This window comes from Camelina sativa, chromosome 19 (genome assembly GCF_030686135.1).
Source record: "Camelina sativa cultivar CO46 ecotype springtype chromosome 19, ASM3068613v1".
In the NCBI taxonomy this organism is placed as follows: Eukaryota; Viridiplantae; Streptophyta; class Magnoliopsida; order Brassicales; family Brassicaceae; genus Camelina; species Camelina sativa.
In genome coordinates, this window is record NC_141898.1 from 7,228,854 (window position 1) to 7,249,897 (window position 21,044).

Here is a 21,044-nt window from a genome sequence, read left to right on the forward strand (position 1 = left end):
CTATATTTTACAGCTACGGTAATATAGCCTTAATAGGGAAATGGGTTTAAGTTAATTGTGACATGTAAAAGGATTTAATAAGTTAAAAAAAAAAATAAAGTGTTTAATTTTAAAGTAATACTAGTTGAAACACCAATCAGAGTAGTCAAGAAGAGTTAAAAACTTGCCAATTAGAGTAATTAATTCTTCGTAATTAAGCTAATACCAGAAATTTCCATGAAGCATCTTTCCACCGTCTGCTTCCTCACTCCTCATACTTTTTTTTTTCTTCCAGAAACCCTCGTCGCTGCGAAACGCTTCCGACCGGCGACCTAAAATCGTACGGCGTCTCTTTCTAGTCTACACGTGTTTCGAAGCATCTACAGCTCATCGTCTTCGTCCTGCCTCTGCATTGATTGTACGGATCGACGACGAGACTCAGCTTTCAGGTAAAAGCTTTCTCCTCTCCTCTCTTCTCTTCGAATCGTCGTTCCTTTTTTATTTTTTTTTTGATTTTTAAGAAACGGTGTCATGAGCTGATTTTGTAAGTATCCGAAGCAACGTCCGTACAGTTTTTTTTTTTTTTTTTTTTCCGTCGTCGCTGTTAACACGTCGAGGTGTTTTCCGGTTGTGGGATTTCTGATGAGCGGTGCTAAAACCACGATGTGTTGTGCAGATTCTCACTTGTATTTCGAGTTCACTGCTGCATTCATGAACATTCGTTGCTTTTTTTTTTGGTTTTGTTTGGAGAGCTTACGAACGAACACTATATAGGGGGGGGGGGGTTTCCAAAGTTTTTGAGGCTTTTGGAAATTTGTGTAGCTTAGATTTAGTGGTTTGCTTCTTAAACTGGCTTTGATTATACAGTAATCACCTTTCAAATCTGTTAATTTTCAAGCTAATTAAAGTAATTAGGTTTACTACTAGGATGAAATTAATGTGACTTTGTTTACTTTTGTGGACTTTGTCTTCGGCAATTTTGTAAAGGTTTTTTGATGCTTCAATCAATGTATGTATACCTTATATTGTCCTTGTTAGGAATAATTTTTAGCCATGTGCTTGCATAGTTTCCTTTGAGGTCCGAAACTCTAGAGGTTTCATGATGAACGTATCCATGATTTTACAGTACTCTCTTGTATTACGTTGGTTGTATCTTATTTTGTTTATCTTCTTCTCTCTAATTTTTACAGTTTGGGAATATATATCTTAGCAGGATAACTACTCTATGTTGCAACTGAATGCTGCTGGTGGAGAAGATGACCCTGATTTTAAGTGGGGTGCTAGGAGAGGAGTTAGACGGAAAGATAGTAACGTCCAGTTCTATGAATCATTTACCTATGAGGGCATCGAGTACCGGCTTTTCGACTGTGCTTATTTTTATGTACATGGTCAATGTGAGACTTCAATCGGGAAGCTTGTCAACATGTATGAGACATCAGCAGGTGAGAAGAAAGTAAAGGTCATTTGGTTTTTTCGACCTATTGACATCCGTCGCTTCTTGGGAAAGTATGAGCCAAAATGGAATGAGTTGTTTCTGGCTTGTGGTGATGAAAAAGGGGTTTCCAATATCAATGATGTGGTAAGTTTGCTGTCTTTTCATCTCCTTCTTACTAGTTTGAAATAGCCATCTAAATTGATGGTATGTTTATATTATAGACGTAAGATATCAGTTTGGGTTTCTACGGTCCTCCGATATGCATACAATTTTACATTTTCCCATGATCGTCTCCTGGACCAACACCTTCGATACGAGGCTGAGAATTTTATCAAACGTCTTTGCAGATGCAATAGCTGGAATTGGAGGTTTGGAGTAGAACCAAATTACAAACCTTTATCTTCAACTCACTCTTCGGATATGTATTAAATGATGCTCTTTTTTACTTTCTACTGTCTCTAATAAATGCAGTGGAGAAATTCTTTAATAGGATAAGAGACAAACAGCCTGTAAAGCGCCTAACCTCAAGCGCAGCTGCCAGTTCCAGGGCTTCTCCAGTAAAATCTATTCATCCAGATTTGGGGTCAACAAAGTTAGGAAAAGAAGACAACAGAGATGGAAAGCTGACGAATAGAACAAACTCGGGAAAGAGAGGTTGATCCCTTATTCTATCTGTTCTGGCCTCTTATCTGATATATACTTGTGAAATGGACAAACCAGATTGACACTTACCTTTATTTTGCAAGTCTCTTTTCTAGACGAACGTGCTGATCATGTACATGCGAAGAAGAACCCTCATGTCAATACTGATACCAGATCTAGAGGTCCGATAACCAAAACCAGAGCATTTGGAGAGTTACATGCTTCAGGTTCATCAGTCGATGCTAAGGCTTCTAAGAAGAGGAAGCTTATACTCAACACGCCAGAAACAGATGATTCTGATGGCTCAGGCCCCCAACTAGGAGAGAAGAAATTCATGAAAAAATTACCTCCTCTTGTAGAAAAAGCTCCAAATCAGAACATCGTACGTACCATCTCCATCCTTCTTGTTTTAGTGGATTAGCTAAGAGAAATGTTAACAGTTTACAGCAGAAACGTGTACACAACTTTTGGGAAATGAACTATTTCTTTTCTTGAGCATAGCAAAAAATTATTCTCACTGTAGATTGGATAGTATTAACTTGTGACGTTACTTTGTTTTCTCTTTTTGTCTTGCCTTACAGAAGAAAAGCAGCTGGTACAAGAAACTGGTAAGTTTTCTGACGCCTCCCTCCACCAAGGTTTTCCCTTTTATTAAGGCTAGCTGCATTACAATCATGTTTTGTAGTTTAAGAAGAATTTGAAACAATTCATTCCAATAGCCAATGTTTGTTATATTGGCTTTCATCACACGAAATCAGACCATGGGAAATATTACTGTTCACGTAAACAATGAAATACTTTTGATGAAGTTAGTTCAACAATTTGTCCTGGTTCGAAAAAAAAAGAAATATTTTAAGATCAATGATTGCTTCATTTAAGATTAATGATTTCTTCATAAAAGATTGTTATATTCCTTATTCCAGCCTTTTGAGGAAGAACTAAAGGCGGCTATAGAGGAAAGTAGGGTGCTCTTAATTGAGAACCTGGAACCATCATACACATCCTTGGAGGTAGAGGTATGATCCTAATCTATTTTACAAAAGACATCATTTCATTCATCATCAATTGGTTTTGTGATAAAAACTCATGAACCTAGGTTTATTTGATCCGAAATACGGGTATGTAGTTGATCCAAAGGTGCAGTTTAATTCAAGATAAGAGCATCCTATGAATCTCACTCAATGCCAATTTTTTAGTGGAAACCTGTTGTCTATACATGTGTTGCCATATTTTCGAGAATTGTTTTTAAGTACAATATTTTCTGATTCTTAGTTGGTGTTGACAATGCAATGCCATCTACAAAGACACGCAGAATTAGCAATCATTCTACAAAGCCTGTAAATTATAACACTCCCCTTTTCCTTTTTGTTCTATTTAGGAACTTTGTTGGCATGCTTTCAATGAAAGAGTTGATGCTAAGATGATCCCTCCTAGTCTCATGTCTACCCCACATTGTGGTATATGTGTATATTTACACCTACCTGTTTGCTATTTGTTAGCTCATAATGTTTTTTAAAAAATTGTCAATGGCAACAAATTAAACTGCATTTACCCAATTAGGCAGGGCTCTTGTGATTTTTGGAACCACAAAGGCAGTTGATTCTGCCTTGTCATGGTTAACTGAAGAGTGTCTGATGTTACCTGGCCAAAGGTTACTTGCTACTACTCTCTGATCTTCTATATCTCCACATATGTGAAAACTTCATTAAACCCTTATATGTGAAAACTTCATTAAACTCTTCTTTCTTTTCTCTTACATGATTCATTGTGCAGACCTCTAGTGGGTAGCAGAAATGTCCCAGTAGAAATTGGAAAACGTAGAAGTTTTACTAGCTATTTTAGCATGCTGGATAGATCTATGATGACAACTCAGAAGGTAAGATGTTGCATTAGTCATGTCAAATATTTTTGTTGTTTCAACGCTCTAAAAAGTCTCAAGTACAAAACATTGTCTCACACAATTTTGTTTTTCTAAACCTATTCCCAAAAGAGAAAGGCCGTCTCAACATCACACTGCACGCAGCCCAACCACGCTGTAGACTCTATGGCCTATGAGTGGCTCGCTCTACAGGCAAAGTCAGAATTGACGTGGAAGAAGTTATCCGAGGTCTGCTTTTTCTTCTCTTTTCAAAGTAGACTAAAAACATATCTTTTTGGTGCTCTTGCCGGTCTTTATATTTTTTTTCTTCACCAATTGTAGATACAAGCCAAGGAGATTGACATCCTCAAACGCATAAACCAACAAGGAACCAAAGAAAAGGAACAATGTGCAAAAAATCCCTACTCTTAACAACAGCACAAAAGAACACTTCTTGGTTTTGGTTTAGTTTTTGGAATCTAGCTGATGTAAACCCATTGTGTCATTTAGGTGGCAACTAGGCAGTAACCTTATACACTCACCTAGCAGGTTGATGCTAATATTTTGGTAGGGGTACATATAAAGATCTACTTGACAGGTTTTGATGTCATAGAGTCTAAGGTTATGTTGCCCCTAAAAACAATACGATGGGTTATGCATCTTTGCAAAGATTTAGGTATCGGTCAATCTCTTCTTACATTGGCTTTCTCTTACGGCTGTTTCATATGAACAAACCCCAAAACATTAATCAGAAGGAGAAACAAGCCCACACATAGATGGGTCCTGAACAAACAAACAATCCTAAGAGTTTCTCTACTAATGTCATAACATAAACACGACTATTATTACAAAACGAGGTCCGAGATACAAAAGATAGAGGGATTATGGGGAATATGGTAGAGAACAAAAAGGCTTATTCTTTGCCCGATTTGTTGATGAGAGACTTGTGAATGTGTGGAATGACTCCACCACCAGCAATAGTTCCTTTGATGAGAGTATCGAGCTCCTCGTCACCACGGATAGCAAGCTGCAAGTGCCTTGGTGTGATACGCTTCACCTTCAGATCCTGGCTGGCGTTACCAGCCAGCTCCAAGACTTCGGCAGTCAGATACTCCAAAATGGCGGCTGTGTAAACCGCTGCGGTCGCTCCAACACGTCCATGAGCAGTTGACCTTCCTTTCAACAGTCTATGGATTCTCCCAACTGGAAACTGCAAACAATAAAGAGAGAAGACTCATCACACAAACCGTTTTTAAGATCTACAAAACTCATCAAAGCAGCAAGAATTTGACAATATACTACATTTGTTTCTCAAGCTAGCATGAAAGTCTATAAACTCATAAAAGCAGCAGGATTTGAAGTCAACCATTTTAAAAAGCATTGCAGATTTCAAGGAACAAAAAAAAACCCATGATAGCTTCTAAAGCTGCCAAGACCTTAGGATTCATTCTTAAATATGGATAAATAACTTTATTACCCAACGGCCTACACAATGTAAACATAGTCAAAACTCAAAACAGAGGACCAAAGTAGATATTCGTGTAAACATATAAACACAAATCGATCTATAGACTATGTTACTATAAACTAAGCTCAGGAATACAGGAACTCAAGTAGATCCGTCAGTAACAAACGGTTCAGAAACATCACAAATACCTGAAGACCAGCACGAGAAGAGCGAGTAATTGGTTTCTTCTTGTCCTTGTCCTTGTCGTTGCCGCTGGGTTTCCCCATTATCAGACCTTTCGCTCCTTTTCCAGTCATTTTTTCCCGCCAGAAAAAAAAAGTATCAGTCTTTTCACTGAGAGAGAGAGAGAGAGGGGGAAAGAGAAAAGATACGTAGCAGATAAAGAAAGACAAGACGCAGAAGAGATCTTTCAAGTGGATTTATTTCTTTATGTGGGAGTAAAATTGACTTAATTACCCCTCGGCTTCTGCGCTTATTGCAAGTTTGCAACTTGTCAGCCAGGTCAAGGTCACACTCACATCGAAAGCTCATGTCTTATCAATAAATATAACAAATTGGCCCTAACTATTTTAGTTTTTAAATAGACCCCATAGATTCGTAAATGATCAGCCACATCAGAACTTTTGCTTTGAATCTTTCTGACTGAAATGAAGAACGACAGACAGTGTTCCTTAAAAGACTAGTTTGAATTTTTCGTATCTTCTCTCATTCAGTCTGGAAGCAAAAAAAAAAATACAGTAAGAAGAAGACAAAGAGAAGCAGCCATATTTTTTAGACATCAGATGGTTGTTTCTCTGCGGTTTTCCCTTCTTTGTTAATGTGAAAGCCTTCAATCTTACGAGTGACCTCGTCTACATTCTGTTTCGACTTTGATTCGATGATCTCTTCAGGATTCACAGGACCAGTCTGCCAGATTCTGATTGTACCATCTTCAGATCCTGAAGCATAAGATTCACCTGTTGGTGCAAACCTTACGCAGTGTACCGGACCATGATGTCCCTTGTTGCATCCTTAAAGTTCAGATGAAAAAAAAAGACTCATCAAAACCAAAAAAAAAAAACTTTAAAGACAACCATACTACACAGTCAATCTGCTTAAACTGAGGTCATGTAAGTGTTTTTAGTTTTCAGTCACTCACCAATCTCCTCTCCGGTGTGGAAATCAAATAGTCTAACCCACATATCTTCACCACCAGCAACGAATTTGTTGCCAGATTTTGGCTCAAGCGATGCAGATTCGATATTGCAGGGCATGTCGTAACTCTTCACTAGTCCAAAACTGGATGTTACCAAAGACAAAAGATATAAAGCCTTTGAGCAGAATGCAAGATATTGTTATTTCAAGAGAAGACATAAATCCAATTTCCTGAAACGAGAGAAGCTTACTGATTTGCATCCCAGAATTTAACAGTTGACCCATCGGCAGTTGTTATATACCGTCCATCTTGACTCACTTCAGCACTGGTGACAGGAGACTTGGTTTCTAATGTTTGCACAATTTTACCACTCCTCACGTCCCATAACCTGTTCAAGAGAAGAAACAATGAGTTTTTCTCTAGGTAACACGTGAATGTTGTTTTTATTCAAGAGATATATGCATCATACCTGACCCCACCAATATCAGTGCAAGAGCTTAATATAGTTTGATCACCGTGAAGCCATGTAACTGTTCTAATAGAACCAGGAGACTTATCAATCTCTGTAGGAGGTGCATCCAAGCGATTCAAGTCGAAAACACGAAGAATTTTCTCAAATCCTCCTGTGAGTAGAAATTGCGTATCCTGAAGAAAGAAAGAAAGAACCATGTCAGACACCACATACCACCTTATCTGATTCTTACAGAATACATTTCCTTAAGCAGAACAAAAGAACAATGAAGGGGATACATATAGCAAGACCATGACAACACAGTCCAAAGCTCTTATGTTCAGAAAATTCTTTAATCAAGGAAAGAAGTAGACTATATATACCTGGGAGAAGGCGCACGCTCGAACAATATGCTTGTGCTCAAAAGAATGCAGGACATCCCCGGTCAAAGCATCCCAAAGTTTCCTAAAAATAAGCCAAATTGTAGATGTCAAATGTATAGACCAAACTAATCAAATCATGAATAGCATAGCAAAAGAATCAAACCAATTCAAGCATAAACAAGATCAACAACAACAACAGTAATACACAGTTGCTATAAAGTCAATGACTTACGCAGAGAAATCAGCGGAAGCGGAAGCAGCACGCAAAGCATTGTTATCGAGACAAGAACTCCAGACAGCACCTTTGTGGCCTTCAAATGTACCAATCCAATCACCAGTTTCCCCATTTCTCAACATTGGATGAGAATCTATTCATCAAAACAATGATCAAACCTCACATGAAAAATATGTTTTCACAAAATCCAAAACAACAACAACTAGCTCAGTTCTGGATCTTACGATAGCAAATCTAGAGGATTTAGATAGATAGATATACCTTTGCTGGCGCTGATGAGGAAGAAACCATCAGGAGTGATTGGACTGTAGAACAACTCCACAACAGGTCTAGAATGACCATGGCACACTAAAGGAGTCGCCACTTTCTTCTTCTCCATCTCCCCCTTTACTAATCTTAACAAACCACACACACACACGAATAAGAAGAAGAACCCTAAGTTGATCGATCCAACAACAAAAAGACTTAAATCGCAGCTTCTAATCGAATCGATTCAACGGAACAATTGGCTCTAAAATTCCACAGCTGATACAACACGAGATTGATTCAATCCCACAAAAACACCCAAAAAAAATCGAATTCGGAGAAAATCTAAAAATCCGATCGATCTATACTCTTTTTTTTTTTTTTTTTTGATAGGGAAGCTCCAGTTGAATAATTGCTGCCTCCCGAAAAATTACAAAAGAAACAAAAAAAAACAAAGGAAAATTACAAAAAAAAAAAAAAAAAAAAAAAATGACAAATCGAAGATGAAGCAAAGTGCAAGAATGTGGGGAAGAACAAAGCTTTTTTTTTTTGGTTATATAACCAATCAACCCCAGTCAGTGTAGGAGGAGGAGAAGGGGTCGCTGCTGGCCTGTCCGAGAGATTTTCTATTTCAGGAAGCTATTTCTCTTTTTGTCTTCTTCCAATTTCATTCCCATATTTTCTCATCCTTTACAAAATTAGCTCATAACGTTTACGAATTAGATCTCTGTCCCAAAATTCATATACAAACAATTAGGTAATTTATGTTGTGTTTGACCTCCTTAACAGAAAAAGGCTTACTTTTGAAATTTCAGTGGAACAATGTTTTACAAAGATTACAGTACTACTACGATTTGGTTTGTAAATAATAATAAGCCAAATTCTCATCAAAATCTTATTATTAGTTGAGTTTTTGACGTTGGTTCCTGATCTTGGTTGGCTCTTCATGTCCATCTTCTTGAAGCTTTCTCCTTAAATTCTTCAGATCTTCATCATCCACCTTACCTTCCTTTTTCTTGTTCAATGCATATGTTTCACCCATCTTCCTCTTGCACTCCTTGCTTGCTGTATCGTGCAAAACCACTGCCAACCAACAAACAAAGCCAGAGAACTATGCAACTTAAAAGACCTTACTTTTAAGGTTTGCTCATTGGGACAACAGCTAGCTTCATGATAATGATCATTATCTCCCTTAATTTATGGTATAATCACGTTCCATTATATTCTACTATTCTAGCAAGTGTATATGTATGTAAATGCAGACGGGATTACTAACTTGGCTTCGGGTAGTCCTTCCCGACTATGCATTTTGCTTTCGTTTGAACACTCAATGGCGCTGTCCATGGCTCGTATATATACTGCTTTGGCATATCTGAATCGAAATAACTTATTAGCTAATGAAACAGTAAACAAAATTTACCAGGATGATGGAAACTAACTTCAGTTACCTTTCAGAACCGGGAGAAAATGCCTAATGTACTTCCCATCAGGATCATACTTCTTCCCGAAAGATATAGGAGAGTAGATGCGGTTGTACTGTTAAACCATCACAAAACATTGGGACACAAGTGTAAGCATGACTAAAGAATTTCGGAAATTAAAACTTTTTGTATGGAGATGGTAATGCTTTGGTTCGATTTAACCAATTCTTCAGAAAAAAAGCTTAGGAAGCCAAAGAAAACTACCATATAAAAGGAGAGAAGAGGAAGGAGATAATACCTGGTAAAAGAAGGACGAACATGATAACCACATCCAATTTCCATTATTGATGGCCCAGTCTGAATCGATCAGAAGCCTTTCAAACACATCACGCCCTTGTTCCCAATGTATGAACTAACACCAGAAACTATGCATGTGAGTAAAATTTACTGAGGGAGATAGAAACAACAATAGTAGAGGAAGCATTACCAGATCCCCACGAGTTAGAAAACAGGCTACACAATGACGCGCTAGATGGTGCATCCAACCCCATTTCAGAAGCTATAAATTCCAGAGAAAGAATGATTCAGGAATGATGCTTAAAAAGGAAAACTAGAGTTCACTTTGACTAATATCTAACCTGAACCATGATGGCATCAATCCAAGGGTATCCTGTCTTACCGTCCCTCCAAGCAGCCAACATAGCATGATCCTCGTTCCATGGAATCTAGTTTATGTACGGAGCAAAAAGATCGGTCATAAAAACCATGAACATCTAAAAGATGAAGGAACATGATAAGAGAACGGTGTTACAGTTGTTACCTGTTTGCAGATCCGGTTTCCCTTCATTTTGTCAAAGTTAGGGGTTCCAAATGCAGTGGTATAGAAAAATTCTCGCCACAACAACTAGAGACATTGAAAAAGGCATCAACTTTCTGCAGTCGTGCAGTATTAAAAAAACAGTCTTTTAGTAATTCACTGACCTGCCCAAGGAGAGAAACTGGTGGCGAAGTATGCTTTTTAACATCCTTGTAAATATTTTTGAGGCATTGATAAAAGTACCTCGAAGAAAGGCATCCAAACTTTTCAAAGGTCAGGAACTAGGAGGAAATATCAGCAAATGGAGAGAGATGCTTAAGTAGCTATAAAATTATCTCAACTCACTTTCAAATAAGGTGACAAAACTGTAGTCGCAGGTTTCAAGAATGCAGATGGATCACCCTTCGGTTTCTCAAAGTTTGCCACCCATGCCTACACCATAAAGAATTAGCCGTATCTTTGACTTTGTAAATAAAGAAGATATAAATCTACAAAGTCTACATAGCATTCTGATTTCTATGATCTTGGAAGGAAAAGACAATATCCTTTCGTCTAAGTACTCGATAAGTAGTTTGCACCAAGCAAAAAATCTTAAAAGGGAAAAATTTCCAAAGTAATGACCATACCTTATCACTGATTGACTTGGTCAATCGTTGCAAGGCTTCTGATTCACCACCTCTAAAAGGAGTCCACTCAGCCTACAGAAAATTACACGAGCATAAGTATCTTAGATGGAAAAGATTTTTAACTAATTACAGAAACAGATCATCTCCTAACTATTTCATCTTCTCTGTATCCAAGTTCCTCAAGCGTTTGTACTTCTGAAATGCCAAGATTTCCAACCTCTCCAATTGGAGGAAGTGAAGAATAAGACATCACAAGTTCAGATGTAGCACATGATGGCTCTCCAGCAATCTTCACAAATGACTGATAACTCAAAGGTGGCTTCCCACCGTTCTTACTTGCAAGAAAAACCACACACAACTTCAGAATTTTCACAGTTCCACAGAGGGAAATCTAAACAAAACAAAAAAACAACTTAGTTAACAATAGCACTTACTTTCTCTATAATGTCTGCCGGATTGAACAGAGTATGGCTCACTGGAGAGAAAACCTCAACTCCAGTTGAAGAAGCATATTCCTGTAGAAATCAAAATCACTCAAAATAACTAAAACCTCAATGAGACACACCATTTGATTAGTCGTAAGCAAGATCAAAACTTTAAGGCTTAATGACTCGAACTTTACCTTAACTCTCACATCTAACGCTTGATAATACGGATCTGTATCATATTCAAAGCAAAGCCTCTTCACCTTCCACTGCCAAAACAACCCCATTCACATATATATATACACACATTTCAGATTTCTCTATTTGCCTAAAGTAAAATCAAATTCACAAAATTTGAAATTTCTGCATTACCTCTTGCAAGCAACGAACCAGTACTTCACCAGGTTCACCTTTCAGAACCAGCAACCGCGAACCGAGTTTCTTCAGGCTAGAATCGAGATCCTTGAGACTCTCCAGTAAGAACCGGATCCGGTTAACCCCGGAACGAGACGAACCGGGAGAGAACGCAGATGGGTCTAACTCCATGTAATGCGGGTCGATAACAAAAACCGGGTAAAGAAATTGGGAACCTTTTGAGGCGTATTCAAGAGCCGGGTTGTCGTGAACCCGAAGCCCTTTCCGGAACCAAACCAGTGAACCGGATCCAGTAGCCATGGTTACTATGGGATTGAGACGGTAACTAGGGACAGAGAATCTTCGCTTGAAACTTGTGTGATACTTTCCCCAGAAGTTTCTCGTGAAATTCGCGCCTCCTGAAAGCGCGAGAGAAGGTTTCATATGAAGAAGATGGTAACGTCGTGCGGTTAATATGCGCTTCTTCAACTGTGTGTTCGGCTAATATGCGCGGTTAGTCAGCGTAAGATATAGAGAATGTATAGGTTATTATCAACGGTTATACCACGTCATTACTTTACTGCAAGATCATTTGAGCGAGGTGTTTAATTTTCCACCGGTCATCATTCATTGCTTACTATTACTAATCTCTATAGTTAGTGAAATTAAACTTCATAGGTTTGAGTTTTTCAATCGTAACATATTCTTATGACGTTATAATAATGTTTAATCAAATATAGATTTCTTAAGATTAAACTCTATTACTATACTTCATATTGTAGCAGTTTCGTTTGATCAAAATAAGCCCTAACCTCCTACCACTAAACGACTAAACGTTGTCGTTTACATCAAAAGTTGAAAAAAAAAAACTATCGGGCTACCCATTTAAAATTAAATAAGACCCGTTAATAAAAGGGCTTAAACGGGTGCACCCAATTAAAATTATTGGTTTTCTAAACAGATTCGGGTCTAAAAACACTGTACGGAGCCCTATAAGACCCGCGGGCCTTAAGCTCATTTTAACATCACTAATTTTGGGTAAAAAAAAACGTAGCACTTGTCTAAATACGTAGGTCAACTACCAATCCAACGGTTAAGCATTAATAGAAAGCTACAAACTAATTGATAATCCAACGGTTCAGAAGAAAGCAACAATCCCACACGAGCCAGACCGTACAAGTACAACACACAGAAACGACGACGTACAATCAAACGGTTTCTTGAGTAGCATCATCGGAAAAAAAAAAAGATCTTCATCCCCATACGTGGAAAAAAAAGAGAGAGAGAGACATTTTTAATTTCGACTAATTATTGATTATTATTATTATTATTACTAGATCCGGAGGATACGGTGACCCGGATCCAGTTACTCCTTGACCCGAACGTCAGACGCGAGCCTAGACGCGATCGCAGAATGGTACATAACGTCGTGGAACGTGGAAGCTTCGGCTGTTTTCCTCCGCAGCTGCTTTGCCTTCTCCTCCGTGAGACACCACCGCTGAGACCTTTCGCCAGTTTTAACCAGATCCGATTCCAGACTCGCGGATGAGGACGAGGGTGAGATGTTGTTGTTGGTGTTGTTGACGACGTAATCAGGTTCGGATGAAATGCCGAAGAGAGGAGCCCACCATGAAACAGATGAAACTGGCTTCTTACGGGATGGATCCGATTTGGAGGATCCGGGTTCGGATGATGCTCGGATCGAAGAGAGAGCGGAACAGGAGATGATTGTAGCCATTGTATGTTAAAATGTGTTGATCTGAGAGAGAAACAAAATGTGAAGATTGTTTATGGGATAAAGAGAAAGATTTGTGGATTTGTATAAAAATAGATTAGTTTTTGGATTAAGAGAAAATAATGGATTAAGATATTATTTAGATGAAATCAGCTGCGGTTTTTATAGTGTGGAAATGTTGTAGTACCCACAGGTTCGTTAATATTTAACTGGTTTTTAATATCAACGACGTTAGGGTAGTTTCGGAAAGAGTGTTGCAACGGTAAATGCGTTGTGTTACACGATAGTTATGGTGGAGATGAGAGCATTGGATTATTTTCCCTTTTAGGGAGATGATGGATAAGATTGAAGGCGTGGAGCAGCGTCGCCATCTGCACTTTTCGTTTGTTTATTAGGATTATATTGTCATGGGTGACTTGTTGCTTTGACAATGTCAACATTGACGTGTGTTCATTGAAATTTAGAGTTCAACTAGTAGAAGTCCTTTTGGGATATTTCATAAAATCAAGGAATAATCGTCGGTGATATTCGAATATTTCTTTGTCAACAGGTTTTGAACTAGTAAACAAAAAATTTCTTTTTAAACAACCAATGAGTAAAATGAACGTTACATGCTAACATGCATATGATGTGACTATTTGCATGGAAGAGGAGTTGTAGTTTGATTTATGAATCCTGAACGCATTATGAAAGTTTTTCGGACTAGAAGATGAATATTGTGTTTTTTATTAACTAATATTATTAGAGCTAAGTATTTTCATTCATTAAACTTTTTTCTTTTCTTTTTATCTCTTTTGAATTCAACGGTTTGGTTTCGCTATTTGGCTGATTTATACCACATCAACAGTACTGATACGATTTGCGAAACTAGATGCCTGATGGAAATTAAGAAGCTATTAGCTAGCTAGTTTTGTGAAACTGTTCCAAGAAAACTACCTTTTGCAGCATATGTAAGAAGCGAGCTTAAGATAATTATCTCGGATGCTTGAAGCTATATATGAATATGATATATATGGTACTATGGTAGTGCCAGTTCATCAGGACACCAGAGTGATGAGGCATATGGAACCTCTTAGTCTAGCCAAAAGTATATAATGCTATGCCAATCCAAAAGTATTCAACTTGTGCCATAATTCGTTCCGCTGAAGTTTCAGAATAAGATAAACAAGGGGTCATGTGTGTTGACTTGATTGTGTATTCGACATCTTCGACTACTTTCTCGACAAACATATTACACATGTTCGAACTTGCCTTTCTTTCTCATTTTTTCGTTAATTGGACATTACTACCGTATAATCATGTGGATTATACGATTACCTGGCCTCGTGCTAAGATTATATATGTATAATTTGCAACCAGGATCAGGAACATAGATTTAACAATTTGGGTTGCAAACTTTTGTTTTTTTTTTTTCAAAATTTGGGTTGCTAACTAAATGAACTTGATTGCGCTGTGTGTTATATAAATAAACGAGTGTGGTACTGGTCATATCAAGTTATTATAAACATTTAAAATGCTTACAGTATTTCCACTTCGTCATAATTTCATTTTGTACTCATGTGTATAATTATTTCCACTTGTATCATTCACTATCTCCGCTTGATATGGAACATAATTTAAAAGGATTGATTGACACGTGCGTACTATGTGTGTAGTCTCGCACGTACCACCGGTTAAAGAATCTCTCATTTCCCCGGAAGAAGAAGAAGAGATTCGAAAATAAAAACAAAAAACATTTTTAAGGGGTTTCACTGAATCCTTCAAAGGTGTGACCTGAGAATCACAACACAAACCAAACTTTACTCTCTCGATTCGTCACCATGTGGAGAAGAATCGTCTCCTCTCATCTCAAAACCCTAGCCGCCGATGTCGTCGCTGCTTCTCCTCGTCGATCGATAGCCGCTACCGCTAGACCCGTCGGCTTCTACCTCTCCCCCAATCGATCAGCCATTTCTGCTTCTTCTTCTGTTTTCTCTCCTCGACATTTCAGCTCCGAATCAGGTGATTTTATAGTTTAAACAAACGTTTTCAGATCTCGGCTTGGGAACTCGGTAGGATTTTAGATTCAAGTCACCATGGATTTTAGAGGATAGACTTAAATCTGTGTTGGTCTCTTAGATTGGTTTTAATACTCATGTCTCTGTTAATCTCTTAGATTGAAGATTCTGTCTACTTATTTGCTGCGATTTTGTGGTTTCTCTTATGAATTTTTTATTACGGTTTGTATGTTGCAGTAGAGACTCCTGCGAAGAAGAAGGTAGAGGATGTAATGCCTATTGCGACTGGACATGAGAAGGAGGAGCTTGAAGCTGAAATGGAGGTGATTCCTTTTTTTTTTCTTTTATCTAATGCTATTTTAAGATCTGAGTATGATACAAATCTCTTTCTACTGCAATTACGCTTGTGATCATCACTTTCACTTCTCTGATAATTTTCTGGTATCAAAATGGAGTATATATGTGTGCTTGATAGTAATCTCCATTTTTGTCATTGTTTTCTTGGGATAGGGAAGGAGGCTGCTTGATATTGACTTCCCTGAAGGTCCTTTTGGCACTAAGGTAAGTTTCTGTTACCAGAAATAGAATATGTCGTGACTCCACATTGAATTCCTTGACATTATATTTACTGCCAAGTTTACACCTTGTCATTGTTTTTAGGCATGATATAGATTTTTATGTTCATCACGTAGTGAAACAAACCAAGGATACTTCACTTGAATCGACTATAATGTAATCCAATATAGCTGTTTCAATTGCCTCAGATAACCAGGATAAACGTACTGAAATTTATTCCTTCATGGAGTTTAGTTGGTTTTCTGGCCTAAATGGATCAACTTTCACTCTTTGTTTTGTTCCATAATGTTACTTCAGCCAGGATTGCTATGGCATGCAGCAATCCCTGCTTTTATGTGTATTTTGAATCTTGTCTTATTGTCAGATTAAATTATCTTGATTACTCTGGTCATATTTCAAGATTTTTTTTGTGTGAATAATGTAATTAATACTAGTTAGTTCCCTGAGTGAAGAACCAGCTTGGATTTGAATCATATTTCAAGTTTGGTGAATTCAACAAATCTCTAAGCTGTGTTTGTTAATTTACGATGGCTGACTGCCTATGATGCTTATGTGCACGATAATGACGAAAAATTTGTGGATGTCACATACACCATGTGCAAGTGTCTGTAGATCATGAGCATTTAGTTCTTACTATACTTAAAGTCTGTCTCCGAAGTACTGAAATCATATAGGAGTATATGAGTGGTGAACTGAATTTTGCATAGTGTGCAACATAATCGAGGCATTTGATGTTTTTCATTTTTCTCATGTCATTTTATCTCTTGAGTGAACAATATTCAGTTTCTATTGGCTACCAATGGATTCTTTTAACAATTTTTTTCATTTTCTTGATACATAAATTTGGATATCAAATTGTGCTACCTTAGGAAGCTCCTGCTATTGTGAAGTCCTACTATGACAAGCGAATTGTGGGATGCCCTGGTGGTGAAGGCGGTAAGTTCATTGTTCTTCACTCTTTAATGGCATATACTCCCAAGACTTTTACCTATATCCACTAATGTCTAATGGTTTATCTAATCTATATCTCTCCTGGAAACTGCAGAGGATGAGCACGATGTTGTGTGGTTCTGGCTGGAGAAAGGAAAGTCCTTTGAATGCCCAGTTTGCACTCAGTACTTTGAGGTAAGTTAAACTCGTATCAGATGCTCTAAGCAGTAAAGAAATCAACTTAAGCCTCATCTAATAGTAAATAGGCCAGAGGATTCTGTAAAAAGATTAGAGCAAGAAGCTTTCCATTTCAGAATATTGAAAATGGTTATATAATGTATATGTTTGCAGCTGGAAGTGGTTGGTCCTGGTGGGCCTCCGGATGGTCACGGTGATGAAGACGATGAGCACCACCACTGATTCCGGCCTCTCCTTTGCCGCGAGTTTTTCTTATTTTTCATATATTTTAATTTTTTTTTATGGTTGGAATAATTAAAAAAAATATATATCTGCCGTTTGGTGAAACAAAGTTGAAAATGTTTTTGATCCTTTTTAGAACAATACACGGTATCAGAGTTTCTCAAAATGCCAAAACTCTTATGACCGTTGTTTTATTTTTGTACTCTTGAATCAGAATCATTCTTGCCTTTTGCTTATTTTATGATTCACCTTTCAAATGTTTATGGTTCTATGTCTTTTCATATTGGATGTTTTGATCGTGTCCCTTTATTCCTTGTGAACGGTCATATATTTCATAGATTTATAAAAAAAAGTAATACCAAATTTTCTTCTAACCTTGTTCATTAATTGGTTAAACACTAATTTACTCATACAATGCACCTAAATTTTACTTTCCTTTTTTAACTACTGTTTACAAAAAGAAGGGAAAAATAAAATAACACGGTGAACTAGAGAACGGTCGATGTCAACATCGAGCCGCTTTTATTTCCTCTAGGCGCAGGTGTTTTTCGATTCTTTCCTAACGTCTTTCGCTCAATTATTTTCTCGACGGTTTAACCAAGCTGAGACCAAATTTTACTTGGTTTATAGAAGACCAAATCATGCATATTGTTTTGTATTTCAAAATTGTGTTATTTTAGCTTATTTATTTCAAACTACGTTTTTGGTTTTCTTCTTCTTTTTTCATTGCAAAATTACCAACAGTGTGAAACTAAAAGCGAAACCTAACAAGCTATAGAAAAATAAATAAAATAAAATAAAATAAACAAAGAAACAAAGTATAGCGCTGTCGGAAATACCCGAGGAATATATTCCAAACAATGGTGTCTTATTAAAACTAAAGTAAAAATTCTAAAGAAAAAGAACGTCTGATTTCAATATTCTGTTTCTACTTAAGACAAATCACCAAAATATAAAGTTATTCTCTTAATGTTCGACATAGCTTCCTTGCCCGGCCTCATTACAAATCCTGATCTCGTGTTTCAAACATGCATGTTAATTACATGATGTGATGTATGATGATGCATACACATACATCTGATTTTTCTACGTCAATAACATATATATTTTATGCGTTTCATATAAATTCATGTTTCTAGTGGTGTTTGTGTGAAGTTAGATATACGTATTACGTAGTGTACTAGGGTGGACAAATCCTATTACACTGTCGCCACTTATGCGTTTTAATAAAATAGTAACACGTACAGTATATTGTTTAGCTGACTAATATACACGTGTTTAATATTCTATTTATCTTAATTTATAGTCGGTGTTCATATACTTATGTGGTTTTTCTTTTTCTTTTGTCACGAGTGTTCATATTGTGTGTTTAAGGACATCTTTACATGTATTGTATAATTAGGCACGCTGATTATCCTCCCACGTGGCTGTCCGATTTCTTATTGTTTTGTCAAATTATGAAAAAGTTAAAAAAGACATACAGTATTATGTTAGATACGTTTACCGTGTTTCTTCGTATAAATGACATTAATTTTCTTTCAATGAAAAAAAAAAAAAAATCAGACTGAATTCTAAATGTTAGTATTATTGATAACACCATGTTAGTGCTGAATTATGCAAGGTATATGAATATACGATTGTAACAACATCAACTGCCATTTGTCCTCCAGTTAAAGGATTAATACAAAACTCGTTTGGTTGCAGAAAAAATTCAATGCGATATAATTTATGTGAAATACTTTATCCCCAACTATGTATTAACATATTCAAAGTCTATCCATACAGCTACGGGACACTTCATCCTTCACTATTTTAACTCACTTGCTAGTTGCTACTACTTGTTCTTTTCTATAGTATCTTTTATTGAATAATTAATCTATATATAAATTAACTTATCAAGGTTGCATAGAAAATTATAGAGTGATCTGAAATGTAGTAACCTATGAGTATATCACACACATAAAGAAAACCCTATACAACCTATTTTTGTATGCAGACAAAGCTACGAAGGCATCTCGTATCTTGTAATAATTATAATCATTGTACTGTTTTCATAAAACTAAAAAGAAATACTCATTGTACTATGCAAAAGTATATACTCTTTTAAACTAAAAAGCAAAAAAAGAAAAAAAAAACTTTCTTTGCGAGTATTATATTCATCAATTCAACTTATATATTAGAATAAACTCATCATTTTTATTTCTAAATGGTATTAAAATTAACCATGCACAAATATATCAGCGTTGATCAAATAATGGTCCTTTTGTTTTTTATTAAATAAAATTTAGTATTAAGATTGGTACGAGAAAAATATATAATAATTAATGATACAATTTTTTCTGCAAACATGCTATTTTAATATGAGTCTTTTATTTTTTTTGGTCGGCAGAATGAAAAATAAAAAATGAAGCTTTAGAGTACATATTCCCTAATTGATGAAATTATGCAAGTCATATTAAAAAAAAAAAGGAAAAAGAAAGGTTGCATAAACTTAATTACTTAAGGCTTAATGTGTTTTGTTAGCCCTTCATCCTACGAACGAACGAACGCTATATACCTTTTTTTAATCCAAAAATCAGCAAACTAAGATTGTAGTGCTTAAAGCATCTATTGTCTTTTTTTTTTTCTGTCAGTTAATAAAAATGTAATGTAAATACTTTTATAACCAATCGTTTCTAATTTGGGTTGACTATTCATTACCAATTAAGGAGTTTTGAATTCTTTATTTTTTGTTAAAGAGGAGTTTTGAATTCTTAATGAAATCGGTGGGTCACTAAAAGAGTTGACCAGCCTAAAGCTAAAAAAACATAAAATCGCAAAATATAAATTATATTGCAAAGTTGTTGACCTTTGTTAAAAGTGGTGTAATCTGATGGCGTCACTAGTCACTACTAAGAAAAATGTTAAGTAATGTCAACAATCAAATATTTCATTTTTTTTGGGCAGCAGAACCATTTGCTTTAAATAAAGTATAGATTAAATAGTTTTACGCGAAAATAAAAATATAGTTTTATGCGAATTCAAAAAATATTATTTTTATTTATATTTTGTAACATAATGTTGATTCTTCAACTTGTACACAGTTACAACTTACAACATTATTCACCAAATGAGTATATATCGTTATCCAACATACACTACAAAAAAAACAGGTGAAAACACAAATTAGTCATAAATTTTTTTGTAACCATCCTATATTAACCAGAAACCAGACACAAAATGATGTTGTAGTTAATTTGTAGCTAGGTTGTAGCAGATTTGTAGCTAATTAGCCACAAACAATATTTTATAGCTAACTGTGATTATTTGGCCATAAATTAGCTATGAACAAAACCATAAAATTTTCATCACTAATTAGCTACACATTGTGTTTCTTGCTAGTTATGTGGCTTTTTTAACCCTAAACCTCAAATTGAAATCTTAAAACTCAAAATTAAAACCACTAAACTTCAATGTTTAAACATATATATTTTGTATTGCTTTTTTTTTTTTTTTTTTGTAACTAGTAGTTGCCAATTACAGGATTATAAGACCACTTCCAACTCATCTCCATTTCTACCTTTAAACTCCATTTTGGAGAAACACCTTCTCCAACCCCACTCCATTTCCATCTCTAAAATGGAGATCTATATATTTGGAGACTTTTAATTCATTTCTCCATTTTAGAGTTGAGATTTTTTGTTTGCAAATCAGTCCCTTAAATTTATATAGATTTATATTTTATATCTAAATACAGGTAAATATTATTATTTTCTACTTAAACTTATAAATAATAATTTTAAAATTCAACAGTTAACATATATAACATAGAAAATAGACAATACAAACAAAAGTACAAAATAACATTACTACCAATAAAATTTAAAACACATAATATGACTTAAACTGAAGATTAAAAACAACTTAATACA

The 21,044-nt window shown here is 36.0% G+C and overlaps 5 protein-coding genes and 1 pseudogene across 8 annotated transcripts; 2 read left to right on the top strand and 4 right to left on the bottom strand.

Moving 5' to 3' along the window:
* Positions 1-1,193: 1,193 nt before the first annotated feature.
* Positions 1,194-4,613, top strand: LOC147920280 (protein ANTI-SILENCING 1-like; annotated as a pseudogene). Its single transcript, XR_015590849.1, has 10 exons — positions 1,194-1,782; positions 1,886-2,068; positions 2,161-2,438; positions 2,638-2,664; positions 2,980-3,072; positions 3,435-3,513; positions 3,617-3,707; positions 3,830-3,932; positions 4,047-4,163; positions 4,257-4,613. The product of XR_015590849.1 is annotated as a protein ANTI-SILENCING 1-like (transcript).
* LOC104765389 (putative histone H2A variant 3) lies at positions 4,594-5,779 on the bottom strand. Its single transcript, XM_010489083.3, has 2 exons — positions 5,571-5,779; positions 4,594-5,124 (listed from the first exon to the last, which is right to left on the bottom strand). Exons 1-2 carry the CDS (start codon positions 5,676-5,678, stop codon positions 4,828-4,830), a joined length of 405 nt encoding a protein of 134 aa, XP_010487385.2. The 5' UTR covers positions 5,679-5,779; the 3' UTR covers positions 4,594-4,827.
* Positions 5,780-6,003: 224 nt separating this feature from the next.
* LOC104765394 (uncharacterized) lies at positions 6,004-8,566 on the bottom strand. The gene is made up of 7 exons (XM_010489091.3): positions 7,848-8,566; positions 7,584-7,719; positions 7,352-7,433; positions 6,987-7,162; positions 6,768-6,905; positions 6,521-6,660; positions 6,004-6,392 (listed from the first exon to the last, which is right to left on the bottom strand). The coding sequence occupies exons 1-7, from the start codon at positions 7,963-7,965 to the stop codon at positions 6,154-6,156; spliced, it is 1,029 nt and encodes a 342-aa protein (XP_010487393.2). The 5' UTR covers positions 7,966-8,566; the 3' UTR covers positions 6,004-6,153.
* Positions 8,567-8,614: 48 nt separating this feature from the next.
* LOC104765393 ((6-4)DNA photolyase-like) lies at positions 8,615-12,695 on the bottom strand. Of its 2 annotated transcripts, none has more exons than XM_010489089.3 (14): positions 11,494-12,695; positions 11,319-11,390; positions 11,131-11,211; positions 10,848-11,027; positions 10,697-10,768; positions 10,416-10,502; positions 10,235-10,333; positions 10,074-10,157; positions 9,892-9,978; positions 9,741-9,812; positions 9,552-9,665; positions 9,281-9,368; positions 9,109-9,204; positions 8,615-8,915 (listed from the first exon to the last, which is right to left on the bottom strand). In XM_010489089.3, the coding sequence occupies exons 1-14, from the start codon at positions 11,917-11,919 to the stop codon at positions 8,734-8,736; spliced, it is 1,740 nt and encodes a 579-aa protein (XP_010487391.1). In that variant the 5' UTR covers positions 11,920-12,695; the 3' UTR covers positions 8,615-8,733. The 2 variants fall into 2 exon arrangements, with proteins under 2 accessions (XP_010487391.1, XP_087357561.1); XM_087501435.1 differs by having other exon boundaries at positions 10,848-11,031.
* LOC104765392 (uncharacterized) lies at positions 12,679-13,213 on the bottom strand. Its single transcript, XM_010489088.3, has one exon. The coding sequence runs from the start codon at positions 13,211-13,213 to the stop codon at positions 12,842-12,844; it is 372 nt and encodes a 123-aa protein (XP_010487390.1). The 3' UTR covers positions 12,679-12,841.
* A 1,592-nt stretch (positions 13,214-14,805) lies between these two features.
* Positions 14,806-17,369, top strand: LOC104765395 (cytochrome c oxidase subunit 5b-1, mitochondrial). Of its 2 annotated transcripts, none has more exons than XM_010489092.3 (6): positions 14,806-15,211; positions 15,445-15,530; positions 15,718-15,768; positions 16,653-16,719; positions 16,829-16,908; positions 17,065-17,369. In XM_010489092.3, the coding sequence occupies exons 1-6, from the start codon at positions 15,031-15,033 to the stop codon at positions 17,131-17,133; spliced, it is 534 nt and encodes a 177-aa protein (XP_010487394.1). In that variant the 5' UTR covers positions 14,806-15,030; the 3' UTR covers positions 17,134-17,369. The 2 variants fall into 2 exon arrangements, with proteins under 2 accessions (XP_010487394.1, XP_010487395.1); XM_010489093.3 differs by having other exon boundaries at positions 14,824-15,211; positions 15,448-15,530.
* The last annotated feature ends 3,675 nt before the right edge of the window (positions 17,370-21,044 follow it).